Source organism: Carassius carassius, chromosome 5 (genome assembly GCF_963082965.1).
Source record: "Carassius carassius chromosome 5, fCarCar2.1, whole genome shotgun sequence".
Classification (NCBI taxonomy): domain Eukaryota; kingdom Metazoa; phylum Chordata; class Actinopteri; order Cypriniformes; family Cyprinidae; genus Carassius; species Carassius carassius.
The window spans coordinates 31,796,770-31,820,148 of record NC_081759.1 but is presented as its reverse complement, the minus strand read 5'-3'; the positions used below and the strand labels follow the sequence as shown (position 1 = coordinate 31,820,148).

Sequence of the window (23,379 nt, the reverse complement as noted above, 5' to 3'; positions counted from 1 at the left end):
GCTATGAGCCATGGGCCTTGTGTTGGTGAGTGGATAGTAATTAGCAGAAAACGGATCCATCTAATCAAAGATCAGTAACTAGACTCCAACAATGTAATTTTGTGGAGAAGAAGACAGGTAGGAGGGGAGGAAGCAGGGTTTTAGCTCAGGTTTCTACAGCCTTGTGTTACACATGGTGGGGCAGTGGCCTCTAAGGAGAGGCGCTGAATGAGATCCTCTCTTGCCGCCCCTCCATGAATCATTCAGCATCTTGGAGCAGACCGTGAGCTGAGTTTAGTAGGGGTGCTTAAACAGAAATAAATTCATGAGAACAAGATATGGAAGGATGTGTGACAGAGAAGAAGAGTGAGAAAGAAAAAGCGAGTTGATCAGAACCGAATGTGAAGTGGATCAGTCTAGATGTGTCTTTTGCTGGCCTGAGTTTCCATCATGCTGTGGCAAACTGGGCACTAAAGGCCCTTTAAACTTCTGAGCTAAACTTCATCTCTTTTGGAAAAAGCAATGGATGCTGAGGTAATTCAGGAATATTTCATATACTTTTGTCTGCGGAGAAAGCTGCTGAACTAATGTAGTAAAATTTAAATACTCATGAGCTGTGATGATTTTTTTGTTTCATTTAGCCTGGTGTGTGGATATATATATATATATATATATATATATATATATATATATATATATATATATATTATTATTCTGTAAGTTCCTCTTCTTTAAAAAAAAATTGTGGATTTATAATATTTTAAGATATATATATATATAAAAAAATACTACAAAATGACTGGGAGATTTTACTGTATTCTTTTATTATTTCCATTTTTGAAAAAAGTTAAAACATTGTTTTAAGGAAAAATTGAGTTCTCATTAATAGCCTTCCGAAAAAGAAAAAAATGTTAAAATGATGGTAAGGTAAATTCAGATTTAGACTTTAAGCAGCAACATTTTTCATGTTTTTGTGTAGTGGCTATTATAGAAGAATGTGGGCCAGTGACCAATGATGAGCTCTAGCTCTTTCCGAAGTCTCAAGCCATACTGTGAGCTGAGCACTGGGATCCAGTGACATACCTGAAATTTGGGACAATAGAATGGCCTCTCAGATGATGGTCAGTTAGCCAGATAGGCTTTCCTTCTCCATTAAAATCAGCTTTAATGTCTCAGTGACTCACTTGGAAATACAGCAAGATGTATCTAATAACAGTGACACCAAAGTGGAAATCTAAGTCATCGTGTAAATTAACTTTTCGTTTTTTCCCAATTCAGACCTGATCAGTTTTAATTATAAAAAAAAATAAAAAATCTACACACAATGGTAGCAAGAATAATATATATAATATTTGTGTGTATATATTATTATATTCATTATATTATATATTATGTTATATTGTAATTTTATAGTTTTTGTGGTTTTATATAAGTATTCAGATGTTGTAATCAAGTAATGGTAAAGTTAAAAAAGTAAGTTTAAAGTTAAGATCATGATTGTCTTTTAAACGGATGCACTACATGGCATGCTGTGTGTAATGAGAGAAGAACATTGACAGACTGCCAGAGGCTTGGCATCCCCTCTTGGTTCTGGTTTAAGGGATAGACAGGACTCAAGTGTGATGCCAGCTTTATCTTTCAGAGCATTTCCGCTTTTGTGGTACATAACTGACTGGCAGCTAACTTAGTGCATTTTATTTTAGTAATGTTAACTGTTTAACCATCTAAAGCCTGACTTATGAAATAATCATAAAAATATATTTGTTCTTTTTTTACTGAAAAGTTTGTTGAACTTACAAAATATTAAATAAATAAAAGTTGTGTTTTTTATAGCATTATAATTGATTCATTTGTATGATGCATGAATCATATATGATGTAGGAGAAAATCCTCTGTTTTAATCATAGACCCAAACTGAGCAAAAATGTGACATTTGGTACATTTGCTGATATCTATATGGCCAGAAAAAGTGAAATGAAATTTTGGTAACTAAATTGTAATATGATTGTAAATAAATGAGATCTTTAAAACAGTCTAGCAAACTACTTCAAATGCATGTAAATAAGTTGTCACTCTATATCTCCCATTAATATGTCTTAAAGTGATATTTAAAGTTTTAAGTAGCCTGTTTTATGATCAAAGCTCTGTTTTTTATTGTGAAGGGAAAAACATATAATGCAAAACAGTACAATGGCGATTTAGAAATGTTTCTATGTATCAAATATGATACAGTATGGCCTCATAGAGTACAAGTAATCACAACTGGACAATTCCGAAAAGGATGTCTTTTCTAATGAATTGTGAATTTACTGTACTCATGTGGTTTTAGACGGTGTGCTTCTTGAAATAAGATTTTATTAGTCATATTTGTGTGTGTGAGGAAGAAAGAGAGAAGGAGTGTGTGTTCCATCTGTTCTTGGAGGTAAATCAAACATCAGTAGCAGCAGACAGGAATAGTTCATTTTTGTATGAGAGTTTTCGTATGACCTTGCCCCAAATACCATCCCATGACAGGAACGGAATCGTGTAATCTCGGATAGAAATAGATCTGCCCTCAGGTTTAAGGGAACCAAGATAGGCCAAACCTACGCTGAGCTGAGCTTTTCAGGATGCTAGACAATAAATCCAGAATGATTTCTGTTTCAGACAGATGTTTCTTGACACACACATACACACAGACCCCCGCTTCCTTCGTAAACTTTTTATTAATGACTTCCCATGGTGGACGTGGTGAGTGTGATATGACAGCGTTTCCTGTTGTACTTGAAATAATCACAGATGCTCTTTACAAAACTGGATAAGATCACACACACAGTTCCCACATCAGTACTCAGAGAAACAGTCACTGCGTCGAAGGTAAGGGCTCCCATATTTTCATATGAATTTTTTAGATCAAATGTTAAAATATATAACTAATGGTGTAATACAGCTCACTGTGCTGTGTCTCTTAGCGAATCAACTGCGTAACTGTGCCTCAGCTTTTTATAAAACAGTTTATTAGTACAATGAATCAGGAATAATATGTTAAACTGAGAATCACAGTGTTTCTGCAACTAAAATGTATACTTTTCTTTAACAAAACATTCTCTTTGGTAAAAAAAAGTGTATATATATATATATATATATATATATATATATATATATATTTTTTTTTTATATATTTTTTTTTACTGTAAATCTTTAACCAAATGTGGTGGAAGGTACAGTAAGCTAACCACAATTATTTCTTCCTGTAAAAATTACAAACTTTTTTTTTTTTTACAGTGATATTTAGGGCCATGTACTTCTTTCAAAACACAACTTCAGAGGACATATGATTTTATCAATGCATGAAAACAATATCCTTCCGGTTTGTCAAGAGCGGGGGGGGGATCCTGCCATTCTCAGTGTTGATTGATGAACGTCCCTTTGACAGATTGTGCAGAAAAACATTTTAGATTAGATAGAGGCTGTGCTCAGACGATTCATGGCATGTTGTTGACGGGATTTGTTCAAGGCCACATCTGAAATGATATATTACTAGATGTAAGGTGATGTAAAAACGCCAGAGTGAAAGAAAGTTGGTGATGTTGGCAATTTCTGTACATTTGTAGCAATTACTGTTAAACATATACAATTGCAAGATTTTATGCCGTAATTATCCTGAATAATATAAATAATCGAAGTAAAACAAATAGGTGTATATTTTCAAGCAACTTCTAATGCTGATCAACTTCTTTCTTTCTTTTGTGTGTCTGTGATTAACAGAGTTTAGAGGAGCGCTGCCAGCGGATCCTGCAGGGTATGGAGGGATCTTTGACAGCTCGGGATCGGGTGGGCATTCAGGACTTTGTTCTCCTGGACGCCTACACCAGTGAAACAGCATTTATGGACAACCTCAGAAAACGTTTTAATGAGAACCTCATATATGTGAGTCCTGCATCCACTCATATGACCTCTTAGATTAGACTGCAGGCAATGCAATATCCAGTATCACAGTTACTTTCATTGTTGAGACGGGGAGAGAATAATATGGACTCTCATGCTGAACACAGGTCAATGCACACAGCTAGTCTACTAAGTGAAAGTGTTCTCTATACATCTAATTTGCTTTATTGCAGCGACTGGAAACTCACTTTGATGATTCAGCACAGAGGTATTTTCTGTTTAAGGTCATCAAGGGCAACCTACAAGGATAAACAACCTCCTAAATGAAACTGCTGAGACAGTTGTATTTTCTTATGATCCTTCTTTAGACCAGATTGTTCATATTTGTAACTCCGTACTTTGTTGAGGCTAAATGCTGACTTTTAACTTTTTCTGAAATCTTTGTTATTCTATTAGACCTACATTGGGACCCTCTTGGTGTCAGTTAATCCATATAAGGAGTTGAGTATCTATACCAAGAAACAAATGGACATTTATATGGGGGTCAACTTTTTTGAGCTGCCTCCTCATATGTAAGTTTGCATACAATCTGCATGGTAAAAAGCACTATATAAATAATTGTGACTTGACATGACTTGCCTATACACAGGTTCAAAAGTCTGAGGTCAGTATTATAATATTTCAGAATATTACTGTTTTTTTTTGTATTTTTCTAATTAATTCAGACTTTTTGAGCATAAGAGACATTTCAAAAACATAAAAAAATCGTACTGACCCAAAACCTTTGAAGAGCACTGTATACATACTTTATACTTACATTTATTTTTTAAAGAACATTGATGTTGATAAAAAGTTTTTTTTTACATGTAGTTTAAGAGTTATTTTTCTGACCTCTCAGCTTTGCACTTGCTGACAATGTTTACCGGACAATGATTAGTGAAACCAACAACCACTTCATCCTCATTTCTGGTGAAAGTGGCGCTGGCAAGACGGAGGCCTCTAAGAAAGTCCTGCAGTTTTATGCAGTGTGCTGTCCCAGCACTAGACTCTTGGACAATGTGAAAGATCGGCTCCTTCTTTCCAATCCAGTGCTGGAGGTCAGAATTCAAGCTTTTTGTCTGAAATGATCCATTGAAAATGTTGCTATATTCTGAATGCACATGCTCAAAGTGTTGCAAAGTATCATGTAAAAGAATATTGATGCTGAGTGTTTTATATCTCCAGGCTTTTGGAAATGCCAAAACCCTGAAAAATGACAACTCGAGTCGATTTGGAAAGTACATGGACATACAGTTTGACCATCAGGTAAAGTCCAATTTAAACAGAAGTAGAAGAATGGGCAGCATTGATTACGAATGTAAATAAATGCTTTTTTCTTCCAGGGAGCAGCAGTTGGTGGCCACATCTTAAGCTACTTACTGGAGAAGTCAAGGGTGGTCCACCAAAATCATGGAGAAAGGAACTTCCACATCTTCTATCAGTTAGTTGAGGGAGGGGAGGATGAGCTTCTCCGTTGGCTTGGCTTGGAGCGAAACTGTCAGAAATACCGCTATCTTATTCAGGTGAAAAGCGCAGATAGATGCATAGACATGTCAAAGCCATAAAGCATATTCATTTTATTGTTCAAAATTGATTTTCTGGACAGGGAGAATGTGCCAAAGTGAGCTCCATCAATGACAAGAGTGACTGGAAAACCGTACAGAAAGCTCTTACTATCATTGAGTTTATTGAAAAGGATATAGAGGTAAGAGATTATCAATCTCAGATTGATTGGAGTTAGGGCATGTTAATTGGAGTTTTTGTCCAGAAGGCTGCTTTTTAGAAAAAGAAGTTATTGTTTAATATGTTTGGTCTTTTTTAGCATCTGTTTGCAATTATTGCCAGTGTCCTTCATCTCGGCAATGTTCATTTTGAGGCCAGTGCCCATGGTTATGCAACATTAAACAGCAGTGCGGAAGTACACTGGCTGTCAAAGGTACTTTCCACCAACACTTTTATCAAGTTTTACGGTTTAAACTGTAATGCCAATTCTGCCCTCTTAGTTTTTTTTGCAAACCATTTCTCTCTCTTTCCTTTCTTTATTATTTATTCTTGTCAGTTATTGGGCATCCCCTCAAACATGTTACAAGAGGGTTTAACTCACAGAAAGATTGAAGCCAAAGCTGAAGAGGTGAGACTTGTATGACACATGAATTGTTGCACAAAAAAGCATGTTTTACATTCATATTGCTATGCAGAGTTATTATTAAATTATAAATTAATGTAAATGTAAAATGATTTTAAACAGTTGTTTTAGAGATGGAATATTAAGGAAGGTTTTTTATTTATTTATTTTTACATTTCCTGTACTTAAGAAATCCATTGATTATGTAGTATTGATCATTTTCAGGTTCTAAGCCCTTTCACTGCGGATCATGCAAAGTATGCCAGAGATGCACTAGCCAAAGCCATCTATGGACGCACATTCTCATGGCTTGTTAATAAGATTAATGAATCGTTGGCAAATAAGGTATGCATGATTACATGGAATTTACAAATTCTGCTTTTTATAGTGGTTTATAAAATACATGAATTAGTTGACGAATTATTAAGTTATCAGTCTATTTATAATATGTATGATGCAGGATTCAACCAGAAAGACGGTGATTGGACTGCTTGACATCTATGGATTTGAAGTGTTTGACGTGAACAGGTGACCGGTCATACATATTCACTGTATACATTTATTGTAATAGTTTCCTTCAAGAAAACTCTTAAAAGGGTTTAACAAAACCAATTAGTAACCTTTTTATCAATATAGTGTCAGAACAAGCCCTCTAGTCACAAATAAATGGGCCATCATCTATTAAAAGGGGTCAGTAAGGTTTAAGAAGGATGCATTAATTTGATCGTATTTTAACAGTAAAGACAAAATGTTCCAGAAAATGTCTGTTTGAAAGAAATACTTTTTTTTTCATCAATAAGTATATCACAGTTTCCACAAAAATATTAAGCAGCACAACTGTTTCAACATTGATAATAGATAGATATACTTTTTGATGGATTGATATTTACCACGTGCATGATTACTGGTGCTTTTCTCCTCAGTTTTGAACAGTTCTGCATAAACTTTTGCAATGAAAAGCTTCAGCAGCTTTTCATCCATCTCACCCTCAAATCAGAGCAGGAGGAGTATGAGATGGAGGGAATCGAGGTGAATATTTTCAATACATACAGCATTTGTTACACTTACAGATGGTAGTTTTATGTAAATGCTTTGGGACAAAGATTTGCCTCACCTTGTGTTTTAGCATATTTGCATATTTTCCCATATTGACATTTTTCAGTGGGAGCCAGTGCCATACTTTAACAACAAGATCATCTGTGACCTGGTGGAAGAGAAACATAGAGGCATCATATCAATACTGGTACGTGGAACTGATTCAAGCTGACGTGCACATTAAGACTTGATTAAGTCACAGTCTTTATGTCTTGTGTCCCGCAATTAAAGGATGAAGAATGTTTGCGTCCTGGAGAAGCCACAGATTTTACATTCCTGGAGAAGCTAGAGAAGAAGATGTGCGGTCACCCTCATTTTGTCACGTGGGTAGCTTTTCACTTCAAACTAACTTAATTCTGGTATTTCAATGCTATCATATCACTAGATGATTTTATTCATTTTATGACTCTTTTATGGGCATTGTAGGCTTTTGTGGACTGTCCAATCCTGTTCCTGAAGGACCACCTTCCAGCAGAGTTTATCTAAAGTACTAATTAAACCGTCTAATTCAAGGTTTTCAGAATCACTAAAAACTTCCAAGCTGGTGTGTTGGAGCCAAACTCTGCAAGAAGGCGGCCCTCCAGGAACAGGAAAATCCCTAAGAATAATAAGAGCTAATTTTTATAGAAACTGAATGCAGGTTGCTTCCATTTATACTGATATTAAAATCATAGTCCTCAGCTAAAACCTACAAGTTTTTAAATCCAGACATGACTAAGTTGTGAATATACTAGCTAGATAGACTCATGGGCATTTATTGAAATGAAAAGAACCACCAAAATGTCAATACTTGTGGCACTAATGTGTCTGTAAAACATGTTTTTGGTCTGCTCAATTTATAATGTCATGAGACAATGATTTTTATTAGGCTTTTTTAAGATGGACTGTAAGATGGTACATTTGAAGAATGTTTTATGGACTTATAATATATATAATGGACTTTGTATATATACAATTGTTTGTTGTGTTAATTTTGTATTTTTAATTTTATCCAATGTTTATATTTATTGTGTTGTTTGTTATTCTGCGTCTCCCATATAATAGCCTGTAAAGATGTTATGGCAATGCATTTAATTACCCAACAACAGCTAAAACCTTCAAATGCAAACTAGACTTGAAGTGCTGCGAAGCATTGTATTCACTTATTTTCTAAATTTCAGGCACAAATTGGCTGATCAGAAAACACGCAAGACTCTTGAACGAGGGGATTTTCGACTTCTACACTATGCCGGAGAGGTTACTTACTCAGTTGTTGGTAAATTTCATTTAATGCAAACAGTTTAAAGACAAATAAGGTTTTTAAAACATTTCCTTATCTTGATCTCTATGGTTTCCTCATGTCAGGATTTCTTGACAAAAATAATGATCTTCTGTACAGAAACATTAAAGAGGTAAGAGGTTTCGCCACAGCATGCATTCTCTCTTGGCCTGACATAACTGAAAAAATAATAGACAGAAATGGAAAAATTGTTTGTTATTGTTAAAGGTCATGCGACAGTCTAAGAACAGTATTATACAGCATTGCTTCCATACCATTGAACCTGACGGCAAGAAAAGACCAGAGACGGTACAGTTAAAGATCTTTAAATAGACACTTCTCTCACTCTCTTTCTCTCTATAATGTATTCCTAATGTAAATTTTCAGGCTATGAGAAAACTAATTTGCACATTGTTTGATTATAGTTTTAGTTAAGTATCATTATAGATGATAACCTATGAGCAAAACCTGTATTTAAGTTATTTTGCAGCACTTTATTCATGTACAGGAATCAAAAAGAAATTTTTGACCAGGTTTTTTTTTTAACAGGTAGCCACCCAGTTTAAGAGCAGCCTTGCAGGCCTCACTGAGATCCTCATGACCAAGGATCCATGGTATGTGCGGTGTCTGAAACCCAACCACTGTAAGCAGCCAGGTGAGCCTTTCACTTCACACCTCTGGTTAGTGGTTTTGTCTGCTGGATGTTTTACAAGTGACCTCCAGTGATCTCTCTCTCACTCGCCTAACCTCAGACCGCTTTGATGATGTCATGGTGAGACATCAAGTCAAGTACCTGGGGTTAATGGAGCACCTGAGAGTCAGGCGTGCTGGATTTGCTTACAGGAGAAGATACGAGGTCTTCCTGAAAAGGTGCATTTGCATTGTGTGTTTTCATTATGACTTCTTTCATGCCTTTTCCAGTGCATTCAGTTAATGTTGCTTTGAACTTATCTTCTCACTACTTTACACCTGCAAACATGTGTCAAACCTCGATGCTTATCTTTGCAGATATAAGGCTCTATGTCCTGACACATGGCCACACTGGAAGGGGACACCAGCAGAGGGAGTTCAGCGACTCATCAAACACCTTGGCTACAAACCAGACGAGTACAAGATGGGAAGGTACAAACTGTACAGGCTACTGCTGCTGTATGATACTGTGTTGTTCTTCTAGGAACAGAAAAATATCTGTTTTTTTTTCTATTTTTTCTAATTTTTCTAAGGACAAAAATCTTCATTCGCCATCCCAGGACTCTTTTTGCCACTGAAGATGCGTTTGAGATCTGCAAGCATGAATTAGGTAAGGCCCCAGTAACATCTGACAAAAGAAGACCGGCAATCCCTGAAGGCTTCGTGATGATCCTTGCAATGTCAGCTTTGACCTGATTGGTTGGTGTCACCAATCTCTTTTGTTACAGCCACAAGAATCCAGGCCAAATACAAAGGCTATAGGGTGAAAGGAGAATACCAGAGGCAGAGGGAAGCAGGTATTGATCTTTTTTGGTTTAAAATACTACAGATACTTATGAAAACCATACATTTAACATCACTCTTAATTCATTTTTAACAGCTACCAAGATTGAGACATGTTGGCGGGGCCTTCAGGCCAGAAAAGAAAGGGAAAGGAGAGCCTGGGCTGTCAAAGTCATCAAGAAGTGATCTATCTATCTGTCTATCTATCTATCTGTCTGTCTATCTATCTGTCTGTCTATCTATCTGTCTGTCTGTCCGTTTTTTTATGTAAATGTACACTATCGTTCAAATGTTTGGGATCAGTAAGTACTTTTCTTCAGCAAGGATGTATTAATGTGATTGAGTGGCAGTAAAGATTTACAATTTTACAAAAAGTTTCCATTTCAATTACCATTCAATTTCTTTTTTTTTACTTTTGCTTCATAAAATAATTTTAATGAAAAAAAGTATTACAGTTTCCATAAAAAAGTTAGTTCACCCAAAAAGTGAAATTTGTTTCATTATTTACTTGCCCACAAAGTGGTTGCCCACATTCTTCAAAATATATTATTTTGTGTTCAACAGAAATTAAATTAAATTGATGCATTTAGCAGACGCTTTTATCCAAAGCGACTTACAGTGCATTCAGGCTATCAATTTTTACCTATCATGTGTTCCCGGGGATTCAAACCCCCAACCTTGCACTTGATAACGCAGAGCTCTACCAATTGAGCTACAGGAACAGAAGAAAGAAATTCAAACAGGTTTGGAAAAACTTCAGGGTGAGTAAATGACATCAGAATTTTAGTTTTTGGGTGAACTATTCCTTTAAGGTATTTTCAACATTGATAATAAGAAATGTTTTTTGAGCAGGTTCAAAATTCAGCTGACATCACATGAATAAATTACATAAAATATAAATGTATTAAAATAGGAAAATTATTTTCAATTGTATTATTTTTTTTTTTACAATATTGCTGATTTTTACTGTATTTTTGGAGCATATAAATGCAACATATTTTATGACATCTTTTTTCAACATCCTGCAGGTTTATTAAGGGCTTCATGAACAGGAATCAGCCTGTCAGCATGGACAACTCTGAGTATCTGGCCTTTGTCAGACAGAGCTACCTCACTCGACTCAAAGACAATCTGCCAAAATCAGTATTGGACAAAACCAGCTGGCTAACTCCTCCACCCATAATGCAAGAGGTATTCCATATATTATATCCATGCAAAGTTTTCTTTTCTCTTTTCTTCTAGCTGAAAGTAATTTTTTCACTGTAATGAATATATATATTGTAATAAATGCATTTATAGGCCTCAGTGCTCTTGCGAAAGTTGCACACACGTCTCCTCGTACGGAAGTATGTTCGAGGGATCAGTGCACAGCAGAAGGTGCAGGTAAAAAAAAACATGTCTGAATGTTTATTTTCACACTTTATTCACTGGCTGGAATTTACAGTTACAAATGTATTTTCAGCTGCAAATTAAAGCACTGACCAGTGACATCTTCAAAGGCAGAAAAGAGAACTACCCTCAGAGTGTATGCCAACCCTTCGCTGACACTAGGATAAGTAAGTTTTTTAAATGCTGCTGTTGCCATAAACCTTTCAATGTGTAAATGCAAAGATCAGTTTATACCTTATGAATAAACATTATAGCACTTTATCCATACTTTGTTTATTCAGGTGAAAAAGACATAAACATCAAAGTCTTGCAGCTGATTTGTCATGAGGGCATTAAGGTACATGAAACTAAAAGCGATTTACATAGGTATATACACAAACATATGCATATACAGTGCCTTGTGAAAATTTTCAAGCCCCTTCATTTTTTTCATGTTTTGTTATTGCAGCCTCAAACTGCTTTAAATTACTTCTCCCCCCCCCCCCCCCCCCCCATATTAATCTACACTCCATAGACCATAATGCCAGGTTTTTAACATCTTTGCAAATTTATTAAAGATAAAAAACTTATTCAATTTCATAAGTATTCATCCATGACATATCTGGGAGAGTTGAAATTAAGCTCAGTAGCATTCATTTTGCTTGTAAATGTTACCACAATTTGAGTTAAGTTAACCTGTGGTAATTTCAACTGAATGGGTATGGTAAGGCACATTTCTTAATAAAAGGTCTAACAGCTGAAAATGCATATCAGAGCAAATTCAAAGTCCTGAGGTAATAAAAACTGCCTGTAGAGCTCAGAAACAAAATGGCATCAAACCACACATCTGGAGAAGAGTTCAGAGAAATTCTTCTGCATTGAAGGTTCTCCGAAGCATGTACAGTACGTAGCCTCCATTATCTATAATGGAAGACTTTTGGAACCACCAGGACTTTTCCTAGAGCTGGCCTCCTGGCCAAACTACGCAATTGATGGAAAAAGGCTTTGGTTAGAGAGGTGACCAAGAAGCGGATGGTCACTCTAGTTAAGCTCCATAATTATATGTGGAGATATGAAAAACCTACAGAAGGACAAACATTGCTGCAAAACCAAAAAAAGACTCAATCCTTTTCTCAGTGAAGACACATAAAAAGACACTGAAAAAAAAAACACCTAAGACCCTGAGAAACGAGATTCTCTGATCTGATGAAGTTCAATTCCAAACATCATGACTGAAGGAAACCAGGCACTGTTCATCACCTTCAGAGTACCATCCCAAAAGTAAAGTGTGCTGGTAACAGCCTAATGCTGTGAGGCTGTTTTTCAGTGGCAGGGACTGAGGGACACATCAGAGTAGAAGAAAAGCTCAGTTAGCCCAAATATAGAGATAGCCTTAATGAAAACCCAGCCCAGAGCATTCAGAACCTCAGATTGGGCAGAAGGTTCAACTTCCAACAGGACAATGACTCTAAGCACACAGAGAGAGTGGCTTAAAGACAACTATGTGAATGTCCTTGAGTGGCCCAGCAAGAGCCTGGGCTTGAACCTAATCAAATATTTCTGGAGAAACCTGGAAATATGTGTCCGCCCCCATTCAACCTGACAGAGCTTGAGAGGTGAACAAGTGAGGGGAAGAATGGCAGATAATTGCTAAATGCTGATATGCAAAGCTTGTTGCATCATATCCCAAAATACTTGAGGCTGTAAAGATGCTTCAGCTAAGTACTGAGTTAAGAATACTTAGAATACTTATGCAATGTACTTATTTAAATTAGTATTAGTATTTAAAAAAATAAAAGTTGTGACAGTTCTGTTTTTGCTTTGCCATTATAATGTATGGTCTGTAGATCGATGTGGGGGAAAATGAAGTAATTTAAAGCAGTTTGACATCAGGCTGAAACAACAAAACGTGAAACAAATGAATACTTTCACAAGGCATATATTTGCATTTGAATCTATTTATTGGATGTAAAGAAGTATCTTATTTTTGTTTCTGTTGCAAGAATGCTTAGGGGAATTTGGGGGCTTTTTTAACTAAGAGTACAGTAGATCTGTCTGAGTTTTATTTTTCAGACAGATGTTTATATCATTGGCATGTTAAACTGATGTGATATCTCACTTTACACAGTACAGTGTTCCAGTGATTAAGTATGACAGGAATGGCTTTCAGCCACGTTTCAGACAACTGATCTTCACTCAGGCCGCTGCGTATCTGGTGGAAGAGGCCAAATTCAAACAGAGGGTGAATTACAGTTCACTAAAAGGTGACATCTCAATGCCCAATAAGTAAACATCTATGATTGTGTGAAATTTGTCATCAATTTAGATTTCCACAGGCATTTTACTTAAATATATATACTAGAAATTATCCTATTTCATTAAAAACAATTGACAAAGGTGTAAACATGCCACTTCATATAGTACTCTGTTTAGTTTGGACTAGGTATTTTTTTTAGTAGTCTTATATTTATGTTTTACCTTTTTTAACCTCTTTTAACATATCATTACTAAAATAGTCAAGTTGACTCCAGTTCCATATAATACTTTACAATGTTTACATGAGCAATATTTACTTTTGTACAGGGGTGTCTGTTAGCGATTTAAGTGACAACTTCCTGATTCTCCATGTCACTTGTGACGACACAAAGCAAAAAGTAGGTGGTGAACAAATCTTTGTCAGGGAGTATCTGTATGAAATTACTGTCACATGGTCAATTGGAAAAACTTTTGTTTACATGCCTCAGAACAAAAAACAAAACATGTGTTCAACACGTATTATGTTTCTGTTGAACTGTATTTGAACAATTACAACTGTCATTGAAATATACAGTATACATACATGATTGTTAAATATTCTGTTTAGGGGGACCTGGTCTTGCAGTGCAGCTATCTATTTGAGGCATTGACAAAAATCTGCATAGTGACAAAAAACCACAAGCTCATCAAAATTGTTCAAGGGAGGTGAGACATGCACTCATGCACAGTATTTCTATCTGAATTGCCTTGGATACTTAGTCCTGCTCAGAAAGGTAGTATTTATTGTATTTAACAAGAATGCATTGATTACACTGAATTGTTGTCATTTTGTAGTGTGAGGTTTGACATCCAGCCTGGCAAAGAGGGCTTTGTTGATTTTAAGAGCAGCAGTGAATCAATGGTCTACAGAGCCAAAAATGGACACTTGATGGTGGTGAGTCCACATAATGTAATGCATACAACATAATCAATACACTGGAAGCATAAAATATATTTCAATTGTAAACTTTTTATGTGACCATTAGTACTATGCATATAATTGTATACCACTGTTATATTTATTAAAATGATATTGACATAACTTGCATTTATTATTTTGAAGCCATTTACATTTTTATTTTGCAGGAATCTGCACGGACAAAATCTCGATGATGAAATTTTGACTCACAAACCTTCTCCACAATGGCCCGATTAATGCATTTCAGTTGAATTTATTAGACGCTTTAACTTGCCCTAAAAGAACCTATAGAACGGTGTTTTCCAACGGCACCAAGACATTAAATGAGTTTTTAAGATTACGGAGACAAAATTTGTACTTGCGGGGAACTCCAGAACCAGGGTTGGGAAATACTGCTCTATGTTATTAATGTGTGAATTCAAAGGACAAATCATGAAATATCACTGTATTTTATTTAGAAAGAGTAAAGGAAAAACAAAACTGGTGTATTAAAGTAGTTTGAATTTGTTTTGTTTGTATAATATTACATTTAAATTCTGTATTTTAGTCATTTAATATTTTCATTATAAATATCCAGTGTCGTGAAAATGAGTGTTGAATTGTGCACTAATTGTGCTTTTTGTTGTTGTTGTTATATTTAACAAAAGAAGTACTTGTTAATCCATTAAAATCTTAAAATGTAACTGTTTAGCAAAAACATATGCATATGCACCTGTTACTCTGTCAAACAAATGTAAATGTTGTTGGTGCATTTTGTTATGTCTCCAATACTGCCAAAACCTTACAACATACTGCATACCATCTTTTCCTTTGCACTGACAAACATAACTAAAGATGGTGATATGCCCAGAACACATGAGCAAGGCCGCTGCTGGCCTAATCGGTAACCTAAGCAGAAATGTATTGTTGTGCCCCTTCCCCAAAATATTACTTAATTAATTAAAAGAAGAAGAAGAAGAAAAATACTATAGGGGTCAAAATAGAACTTTAATTAAACATAAAGTTAATAAATTAATAAACTGTAATTAAATTGTATTATTTACAAATTACAATTGTAGCTCTACAGCACAAAAAAAAAATCTAAATAACTAAAATTACACGCATTAAACAAATATTTGAAAAGATTACATATTATCCAAATAAACAATAACAAATTGAATCAAAAATCAACAGCAGCAGCTATTTGCACTAAGTGTAAATAGTATATAGAGGCTATATATACACTAATGGCAAATAGCAATGGATTTCTATTTATACTATGATAAAAAGCAGGATATTCTGCTATTTATACTACTTATTTCAAATTGTGGCAATTATCTGCACCTCAATATTGTAGTAAATTATAAAACAGTATGCAATAATAACAAATTGAGTGTAAAATTTATAGCAACTGCGATGGCGTCCCCCTTGGAGTTGGTGCCCTACGCAAACTGCATACTCTGCATAGAGGGAGCGGAGGTACTGCACATGAGCAAAACAGTGTACTTTTGTGTACTTTCAAACATAAAATGCCATGTGATGTAAGACACAGAAATGGTCATACATGCAAAATCTGTATATGGCTTTAATCATCATCATCATCATTTCTCCACATTCAGTTGTAGCCCTATATAAAATGTGTGTAGCTGCTGTGGTGTTACAATACAGCAAACATGGCATCTGTATAATGTTCAACTTCATGTAATCAAGATAATAATTATGTAGCCTGCATAAAAAAAAAAAATATATATATATATATATATATTATATATATATATATATATATATATATATATATATATATATATATATATATATATATATATATATATATATATATATATCCTGCAAATTCAGTTCAGCTATTGTATAAACTGTATTGAGTGCAGTGGTAATAAGAAGGAAATAAAATGATTCATTGTAGTATTTTGTGGACATTTACTGTAATAGGATTACCTGCTGTTTGTTATAAAAGCTTAAAAATAAAATAAACGAATATATGATGATTCATACGTATTTACAGTTTTTCTGAGCCTGTGTCATGAACTTAGTTTGAATTTGATTAAAAGTCCACTTTATGTCGCCACCTCATGGTAAATGAATGGAGAATGCTTTTAATAAAGGACTTGGATTTTGACGCCTTAATTCACTCGTTTTATTTTATTTAGTTATTTCTCCTCAAACGTAAGCCTCTATTTATTGCTCACGGTGTTTTTCAAGTTTATTTTGAGAGCGTGAGATGATGACCACCGAAACTACTGACCATGCAAGTGCCAAGTGGCGCTCAGGATCAAAGTACTGATTGGCCGAGCCCTGTGCCAATCATTAACGCCCATCATGACGTGGAAAGACTTCCTCTTTGCTTCTTCTATCGACTGTTGTTCCTAAAATGGCGCCGTTGGACCTGGATAAGTATGTTGAAATTGCAAGACAGTGCAAATACCTTCCAGAGAACGACTTAAAGGTGACTATTTTCAGCAATTCTATTTTTCTCTCAAAATATTAAACATAATAGCTGTTGATGTAATTCTGAAGCCATATGGGTCGCGATAAAGGCTGGTAAAATAGCAGTGTGTCATTGCAATGCAGTCGTTAGCGCTGCGTATGAACCCAATCATTGTGTTCCGGGATTTATTTTATAACGTTACATGGTATCAAAAAAAGCGGTTACTCCTTATAAAGGTGTGTTACTGATTATTTATTGTAAATACATTTGGTCGCTATCTTATGTTGTTGCTATCAAGCGCACTAATTTGAAACGCCCATCTTATATATTTTTCATCGTCAGGCTTTTAGTTAATCTCATTTTATGATATTTGCTTATTAGCAGTTTGCAGTCTTGACTGAATCATCCTCCGTTCTTTTGTCTGAAAATAGAGCTCCTGTACGTAAACAACTAACGTTATAGTTCTAAATTAGTCCATAATGCACCAATGCAGTTCATTACAGCATCATCCAAGCCACTAATTTGGCATATTGAAAAATGTGAATTAAATTAATTCTATATGTATTAATATGACTTGAAATGCAGTGATCTGATCTGCTGCTGCTGTCATATTTAGTGATGTTACTTCCTTTGTAAATTTGATCAACCTGCTGTTTCTCTTCTATTGCTTTGCCAGAGATTGTGTGACTATGTATGTGACCTGCTACTAGAAGAATCAAATGTACAGCCAGTATCCACTCCAGTCACTGTATGTGGGGATATTCACGGACAGGTGCGAGCAGGCCCTATGAACGAATCTCTGTTGCATACAGATGTTGTGATGATGTCCTTTTTTGATATAACAACATGTATATTGATCTAAACCTTTTCTTTATCTCTAGTTTTATGACTTATGTGAACTCTTCAGAACTGGGGGCCAAGTACCAGACACGAATTACATTTTTATGGTATTGTGTCTATAAGGATAATTAATTATACATAATTTTGCTTTTGTTTTGAGTTCATATTTGGTGACTCATTGGCAACAATGTCCACAAACCCCCCAAGCGTATACTGAATATACATTGGTATGTTATCTTTACTCTAGGGTGACTTTGTTGACCGAGGATACTACAGCTTAGAAACATTCACATATTTGCTAGCACTTAAAGCAAAGTGGCCTGACCGCATCACACTGTTGCGTGGCAATCACGAGAGCAGGCAGATAACACAAGTCTATGGCTTTTATGGTGAGATGGCAGAAATCTAATGCACACCTGTCGTAATATACTTGCATTGCAGTGTTTTTTATATTTTCATTTCCATTCTCGCCTTCCATTTATAGATGAATGCCAAACAAAATATGGAAATGCTAATGCCTGGCGATACTGCACAAAAGTATTTGACATGCTGACTGTTGCTGCTGTAAGTATTGTCTTTATAATACAGTCTCTCTCTCTCTCTTTCTCTCTCTCTCTCTCTCTCTCTCTCTCTCTATATATATATATATATCATGTTTTTTTATTGTTATTTATTTATAAAAATTATACTATACTAAATATATTCATTCATTGTGTCTATAATATAATAGTGTACTTTACTTCAGGGACCGTATTCATGAAGAATTTTCTTACCACTGAGAGTTCTCCTAAATAGCAGTAAAAGATTTTAGCTAAGAGTTTTCTCTTAAAACCTTTTGACAAACTGCTGAGACAAACTTTCACTAAGGAATAGAGAGAAATCTTAAGCTAAGAGAAAGGGCGGGGTTGACCTCGTTGCTAAGGATGATGTCAGCATGCTTACTAACTATGCACACAGTGATTGGCTGTTAGTCTGTCAGAGATTTATTCATAGAAATATTGAAGAGCGCAATATTATGTTGCCATATTCAAATAAAGGTTTAAAAATAAAACTGCTAATTGCCCCATTTAAAGGGTTACTCCACCCCAAAATGAAACCCCCATTTTGTTCCAAACCCATAAAATCTTCTTTTGTTTTTCGGAACACAATTTTATATATTTTGGATGAAAACCTGGAGGCTTGAGACTGTCCCATAGACTGGCAAGTAAATAACAGTGTCAAGGTCCACAAAAGGTATGAAAAGTTGTCATCAGAATACTCCATCTGCCATCAGACATGCAATCTGGGTTATAAGAAGCGACTGGAACACTGTTTGTAAGCGAAGAAAACAAAAATAATGACTTTATTCAATAATTCCTTTGTCAACGGTCTCCTCTGTGTCACTCCATATCACTGTATGCGCTTCTGTGTCCTCCATGCCACAAGGATGCACTGTATTATTTCAAATCCAGGGCTTAAAGTATTCCGGCACCGTGCCGGATCTCCGGCGTGTGGCCGTGAGAAAAAAAAAATAATAATATTTGAGAGCCTGCGCATGCAGTTTAATATTTTCGAGCCAATTTATTTCTTCTAACAATCATATGAGAGGAACGCAGCTTTAACTAACGTTACAAGCCTATCAGAAGCAGAGAAGGGCGTGTCCTTGCAACACTGTTTGATTGACGCCCATACGTCAATGTCACGTTAGCGTTGTCGGAGAAAAAAAATGGAGCGCAGATTTATGAAGCCTGGGGATGATGTCCTAGACATAGATGTCTATGGTCCTAGACTCCTAGCAATAGATAAAGGACTCAAAAATAAATGGCGCTTTTTGGCAGTTGGTGCAAGAAACAGACAGCACTGGGCTTGTTTCTGCATGATTTGCTCGAGGAAGCTTCTGTATGCCAGCAGCGGTAAGAAAGTGCTTGCTGGCTATGATTTATGTTGCGTTCCAGGCAACCCGTAACCCTTGTTTTTCCAACCTTAAACCCGTGAAAGTGCACTGGAACGGCAGTCAAACCCGTGACTTCCCACCCGTGAACTCGTACTAGATCGATGTACTCCGAGTTCTGACGTCACACAGCACGCGAAACAACAGTGACAGCCCCTACGGATAACACTGCCTACGGATGCAGTGTTTATGCACGTGGTACGCGTTAAAAATAGATTTTAGGACTATGTAACGTTGCAATGAAATTAATAATCTAGCTAAATTTCCTTGCGCTCAGAAAGTTTGCCGTGACTTGCCTGGAACGGTACAAAGTCGTTAGTCGTGGTTTGAAATAGTGACTTAAGAGCTCAAAAACCTGCCTGGAACGCAGCACCAGACTCCGGTCATAGAGCCGCTGCCCGTGCACTTAAACTTACCAGGACGTTGCTGGGAGGAGAGACCTGCGCGGGAGGGATTTTTCAGTCCCGCTCCGGCAAAAAAGGTGTTATTTTCTCCCGCTCCCGCCCGAAAAATCCCGCGGGTAAACGTATAGCAGTTTTTCTTAGAACATAGAAATACAGAAAAAAAGAAATGTAAATAGAAAATATATAGGTACCTAATAAATTATATAATAATAATAAACCTGGATTTATTTCATGTTCAAAGGAAAAGTAGTGTATGGGGCCTGCGCAATTCCTTCAAACATTTAACAAAAAATATCCTTATTCCTCAATAACAAAATAGACCAAAATATAAACACTTGTGCCCATGCAGGAATATCATGTCGTTCACTGTTGAGAGCTTCAGTTTAATCCTTCTCTGCTCCAGTATGCGACCGCAAATACTGAAAGCCCTGCGCTAGCTGGAATGCAAAGTACATGGCGACGGCGTGTTTGCTTAATCTCAGAAATTTGTCTTTTCCACCACTGGAGGACATCATCCGGTCTACGTGCTTCTAATCCAGCCAATTTGACCCTTAAATATCTCGCTATTTCGGAATCGAATTACACCTCGCTGTCTGTGGTATCATATTATAAATAAAGGTCTATTTGTTTCTAGTTATTTTATTTTGTTAGATATTTCCACTTTGCGGGAGTCCCGCAAATAATTTTATTTTCCCGCAACCCGCACACAATAATAGGCTATCTAGCCGCCAGCGTCCGCATTCACCCATCAAATATTGTCCCGCGCCGCACTCGGTGGCGCTGGGTCTTGCGGTACTCCCGCGGGAGTGCAGGTCTCTAGCCGGGAGCAACTATTAGCTGACACACCGTTGTCTATGACTGACCATGTCTGCGATTTAAAAAATACGTTTGTGCACATTTATACCAGAACATGATTTGTCGTTCAGAATTTCGCAGCCACTGGTCACCCTGTGTAGAAAACTGGCAGAAGACAAAAAAAGCGTTCACTAGCCTTGGTTTCAAATGAACATGCGAGTTCCATCCCAGAAAAAAAGTGATAATAGCCTTGATTTCACTTCTAATCTTCAGTTTAGCAGTTCAGTTCTTTAACACGTTGAGCACTTAATTATTTAAGCACTTTAAGCACTTGTTATTGTTTAGAAGAAAACACTTTATTTGACACAGTACTTTTAAATAAATGGTGCCAAACATAATCATTGAAGAGATTCATGTCTATCTCATTCTTTTTTTTAATTTTTTTTAAAGCACTTAAGCTCTTGTTACTGTATTTTTGTTATTATCGTCAATATTTGAATTAAGTCTGTCTGTGGAGTTTCTCTCCAAACACCCAACACCAAATTTGGAGTTGGGATAACCTCTAAAACCAAAGGTGATACCTTAAAAGTTCAGTATCTTCAAATGTTTCTAAAATGTTTGTTCTGAGGCAGATTGCCGGCATCAGCCATTTTAGTATTTGTGGCTTGGTCTTAATGACTTAGGACTCCTCTTCACTACTCCTAATGCTTCACAGATTTAGGAGCTAGTTTTAGTTTTAAAATGCTTTGTGAAATACTCTTAGAGTTAAAATTTAGGAGTCCTAAATTTAGGATCGACACAATTTTTAAGATTCTCTCCTAAATCGGTGAGTTATGAGCTACATTTCCCCTGAAGATGTTTTGTGAATCCGGGCCCAGATGTTTATTGTAACATTTTATATTAATAGGTCTACTTTCAACACCGTTTTATAACCGTCTGAAATACTGTTTCAGTTTACATTTTCCTCCTGCTGTACTATGACGTTTTGATTTCTCCTGCAGTTGATAGATGAGCAGATCCTTTGTGTACATGGTGGCCTTTCACCTGACATCAAAACTCTGGACCAGATACGCACCATTGAACGCAATCAGGAAATTCCTCACAAGGGAGCATTTTGTGATCTTGTCTGGTCCGATCCAGAGGATGTGGACACCTGGGCTATCAGCCCAAGGGGTGCTGGCTGGCTGTTTGGTGCTAAGGTTACCAATGAGGTAAGAGCATTCTTTCAATGTACAGCCAGTTTTGTGTTGGTAGTGAGTTTGGCAATCTGCATATTGTAAGTCGCTGCCTGAGTTGAAATGGAGGTGGTGCAGTTGTCATCCTCGGAAACTTTACTAGCGCAAGTTTTTTACAAAAAAATATCTCCAAGTAAATCGAGAACTAGAATGTTATTGTATTTAGTTTTGTGGCCTCTGGATTTTCTTGGATGAATTGAATTTTGATTAACAATGCTTTGAGCTAAATATTAGTCTGGCAATGAAATAATTTATTTGTAAATAATCAAAATGTTTAATTCAACTCATTGGCTGTTTGATAAAAGTGTGACATTAGTAAACATAAAAACTTTTAGTAAATGCTTCAAAACCTGAATTGTTTCCCCCCCCTCTCTTTCCATTAAAGTTTGTTCACATCAACAACTTGAAGCTGATTTGCCGTGCACATCAGTTGGTTCACGAGGGCTATAAATTCATGTTTGATGAGAAGCTGGTGACCGTCTGGTCGGCCCCCAACTACTGCTACCGCTGCGGTAACATTGCCTCCATCATGGTCTTCAAAGATGTGAGCACAAGGGAGCCCAAGTTATTCCGGGCTGTTCCTGATTCGGAAAGGGTCATACCACCTAGAACGACAACACCCTACTTCCTCTGAAGTCTTCATTGTCGCCTGCGTCCAGCCCTCTCCTTTCATTGTTCGTTGTTATGGTCTATAATGTCTCTGAATTTTTTTTTTTTTTTTTTGTAAAGATCGAACTGCTCTCCAGAATAACAACAGTAAACTATGGGCAGGATTAATGAACTCTTTTGACTTTTTAAGTTGGTCATTATTTGGTCAGTACAATCTTATTAATGTGAGCATGTGACCGTAAATAAGTGGACATCCTCATGCTATTCTTACAGGGATTTAAATGTAGATCTAACAGCCATTGACCATTTAATGATAAAAGTTCATGGTGTAACAACTCGCCTGATCAGAGCAATGTGGTGTTAGTTTTTCAGAGAACAGATCAGAGATAGAAACCAAGTGCTGGTCAAGTCTTCTCCATTTCTCCAAAACAGTGACACTGTTCTTTTTCGTGGCTTTTAAGTGTAGGAAAGGGTTGAGGCAATGACCAAACAACAGGACAAAGGAGGCTGTGATTCTTTTGTACATTAATATAATTGTATTGATTGAATCTTCTTTTTTTCAGATTTGTTGTATTTTATTATTGTAGAAAAACGGCAGCCCATTTAACAATTAAATATTGCAAAATAAACGCCTTTATTATTAAGTTACATTTCTGCTGTTGTATCCTAATCGATGGAAGCATGAAAATATCACTTATTCTTTGCACACATGGCCATATTAAA

General features: G+C 36.2%; 2 protein-coding genes across 4 annotated transcripts; both read left to right on the top strand.

Moving 5' to 3' along the window:
* Window positions 1-2,799: 2,799 nt before the first annotated feature.
* Window positions 2,800-15,895, top strand: myo1hb (myosin IHb). 2 transcript variants are annotated; one of them, XM_059550644.1, is made up of 32 exons: window positions 2,800-2,835; window positions 3,727-3,888; window positions 4,303-4,418; window positions 4,745-4,943; window positions 5,071-5,151; window positions 5,229-5,408; window positions 5,492-5,590; window positions 5,708-5,821; window positions 5,945-6,016; window positions 6,236-6,355; window positions 6,471-6,538; window positions 6,934-7,039; window positions 7,173-7,253; window positions 7,337-7,428; window positions 8,266-8,360; window positions 8,450-8,496; window positions 8,592-8,672; window positions 8,913-9,018; window positions 9,116-9,233; window positions 9,372-9,485; window positions 9,587-9,663; window positions 9,782-9,850; window positions 9,934-10,018; window positions 10,865-11,027; window positions 11,136-11,219; window positions 11,299-11,392; window positions 11,507-11,562; window positions 13,333-13,468; window positions 13,788-13,858; window positions 14,068-14,165; window positions 14,295-14,394; window positions 14,586-15,895. In XM_059550644.1, the coding sequence occupies exons 2-32, from the start codon at window positions 3,763-3,765 to the stop codon at window positions 14,610-14,612; spliced, it is 3,075 nt and encodes a 1,024-aa protein (XP_059406627.1). In that variant the 5' UTR covers window positions 2,800-2,835; window positions 3,727-3,762; the 3' UTR covers window positions 14,613-15,895. The 2 variants fall into 2 exon arrangements, with proteins under 2 accessions (XP_059406627.1, XP_059406628.1); XM_059550645.1 differs by lacking the exons at window positions 13,788-13,858; window positions 14,068-14,165; window positions 14,295-14,394; window positions 14,586-15,895 and having other exon boundaries at window positions 13,338-13,463.
* Window positions 15,896-16,701: 806 nt separating this feature from the next.
* LOC132141290 (serine/threonine-protein phosphatase 6 catalytic subunit-like) lies at window positions 16,702-23,285 on the top strand. 2 transcript variants are annotated; one of them, XM_059550691.1, is made up of 8 exons: window positions 16,702-16,861; window positions 17,520-17,615; window positions 17,725-17,790; window positions 17,931-18,072; window positions 18,168-18,247; window positions 21,814-22,023; window positions 22,433-22,721; window positions 23,029-23,285. In XM_059550691.1, the coding sequence occupies exons 1-7, from the start codon at window positions 16,787-16,789 to the stop codon at window positions 22,679-22,681; spliced, it is 918 nt and encodes a 305-aa protein (XP_059406674.1). In that variant the 5' UTR covers window positions 16,702-16,786; the 3' UTR covers window positions 22,682-22,721; window positions 23,029-23,285. The 2 variants fall into 2 exon arrangements, with proteins under 2 accessions (XP_059406674.1, XP_059406673.1); XM_059550690.1 differs by lacking the exon at window positions 23,029-23,285 and having other exon boundaries at window positions 22,433-22,768.
* Window positions 23,286-23,379: the final 94 nt, after the last annotated feature.

Excerpts from the sequence above, each read along its gene's own strand:
- myo1hb (XM_059550644.1), top strand. The coding sequence starts at position 3,763 with ATGGAGGGATCTTTGACAGCTCGGGATCGGGTGGGCATTCAGGACTTT. Across the intron at positions 8,497-8,591 it reads TGTACAGAAACATTAAAGAG|GTCATGCGACAGTCTAAGAA; the intron begins GTAAGAGGTTTC and ends TTATTGTTAAAG. Across the intron at positions 11,220-11,298 it reads GTGCACAGCAGAAGGTGCAG|CTGCAAATTAAAGCACTGAC; the intron begins GTAAAAAAAAAC and ends ATGTATTTTCAG.
- LOC132141290 (XM_059550691.1), top strand. The coding sequence starts at position 16,787 with ATGGCGCCGTTGGACCTGGATAAGTATGTTGAAATTGCAAGACAGTGC. Across the intron at positions 16,862-17,519 it reads TTCCAGAGAACGACTTAAAG|AGATTGTGTGACTATGTATG; the intron begins GTGACTATTTTC and ends TTGCTTTGCCAG. Across the intron at positions 17,791-17,930 it reads ACACGAATTACATTTTTATG|GGTGACTTTGTTGACCGAGG; the intron begins GTATTGTGTCTA and ends TCTTTACTCTAG.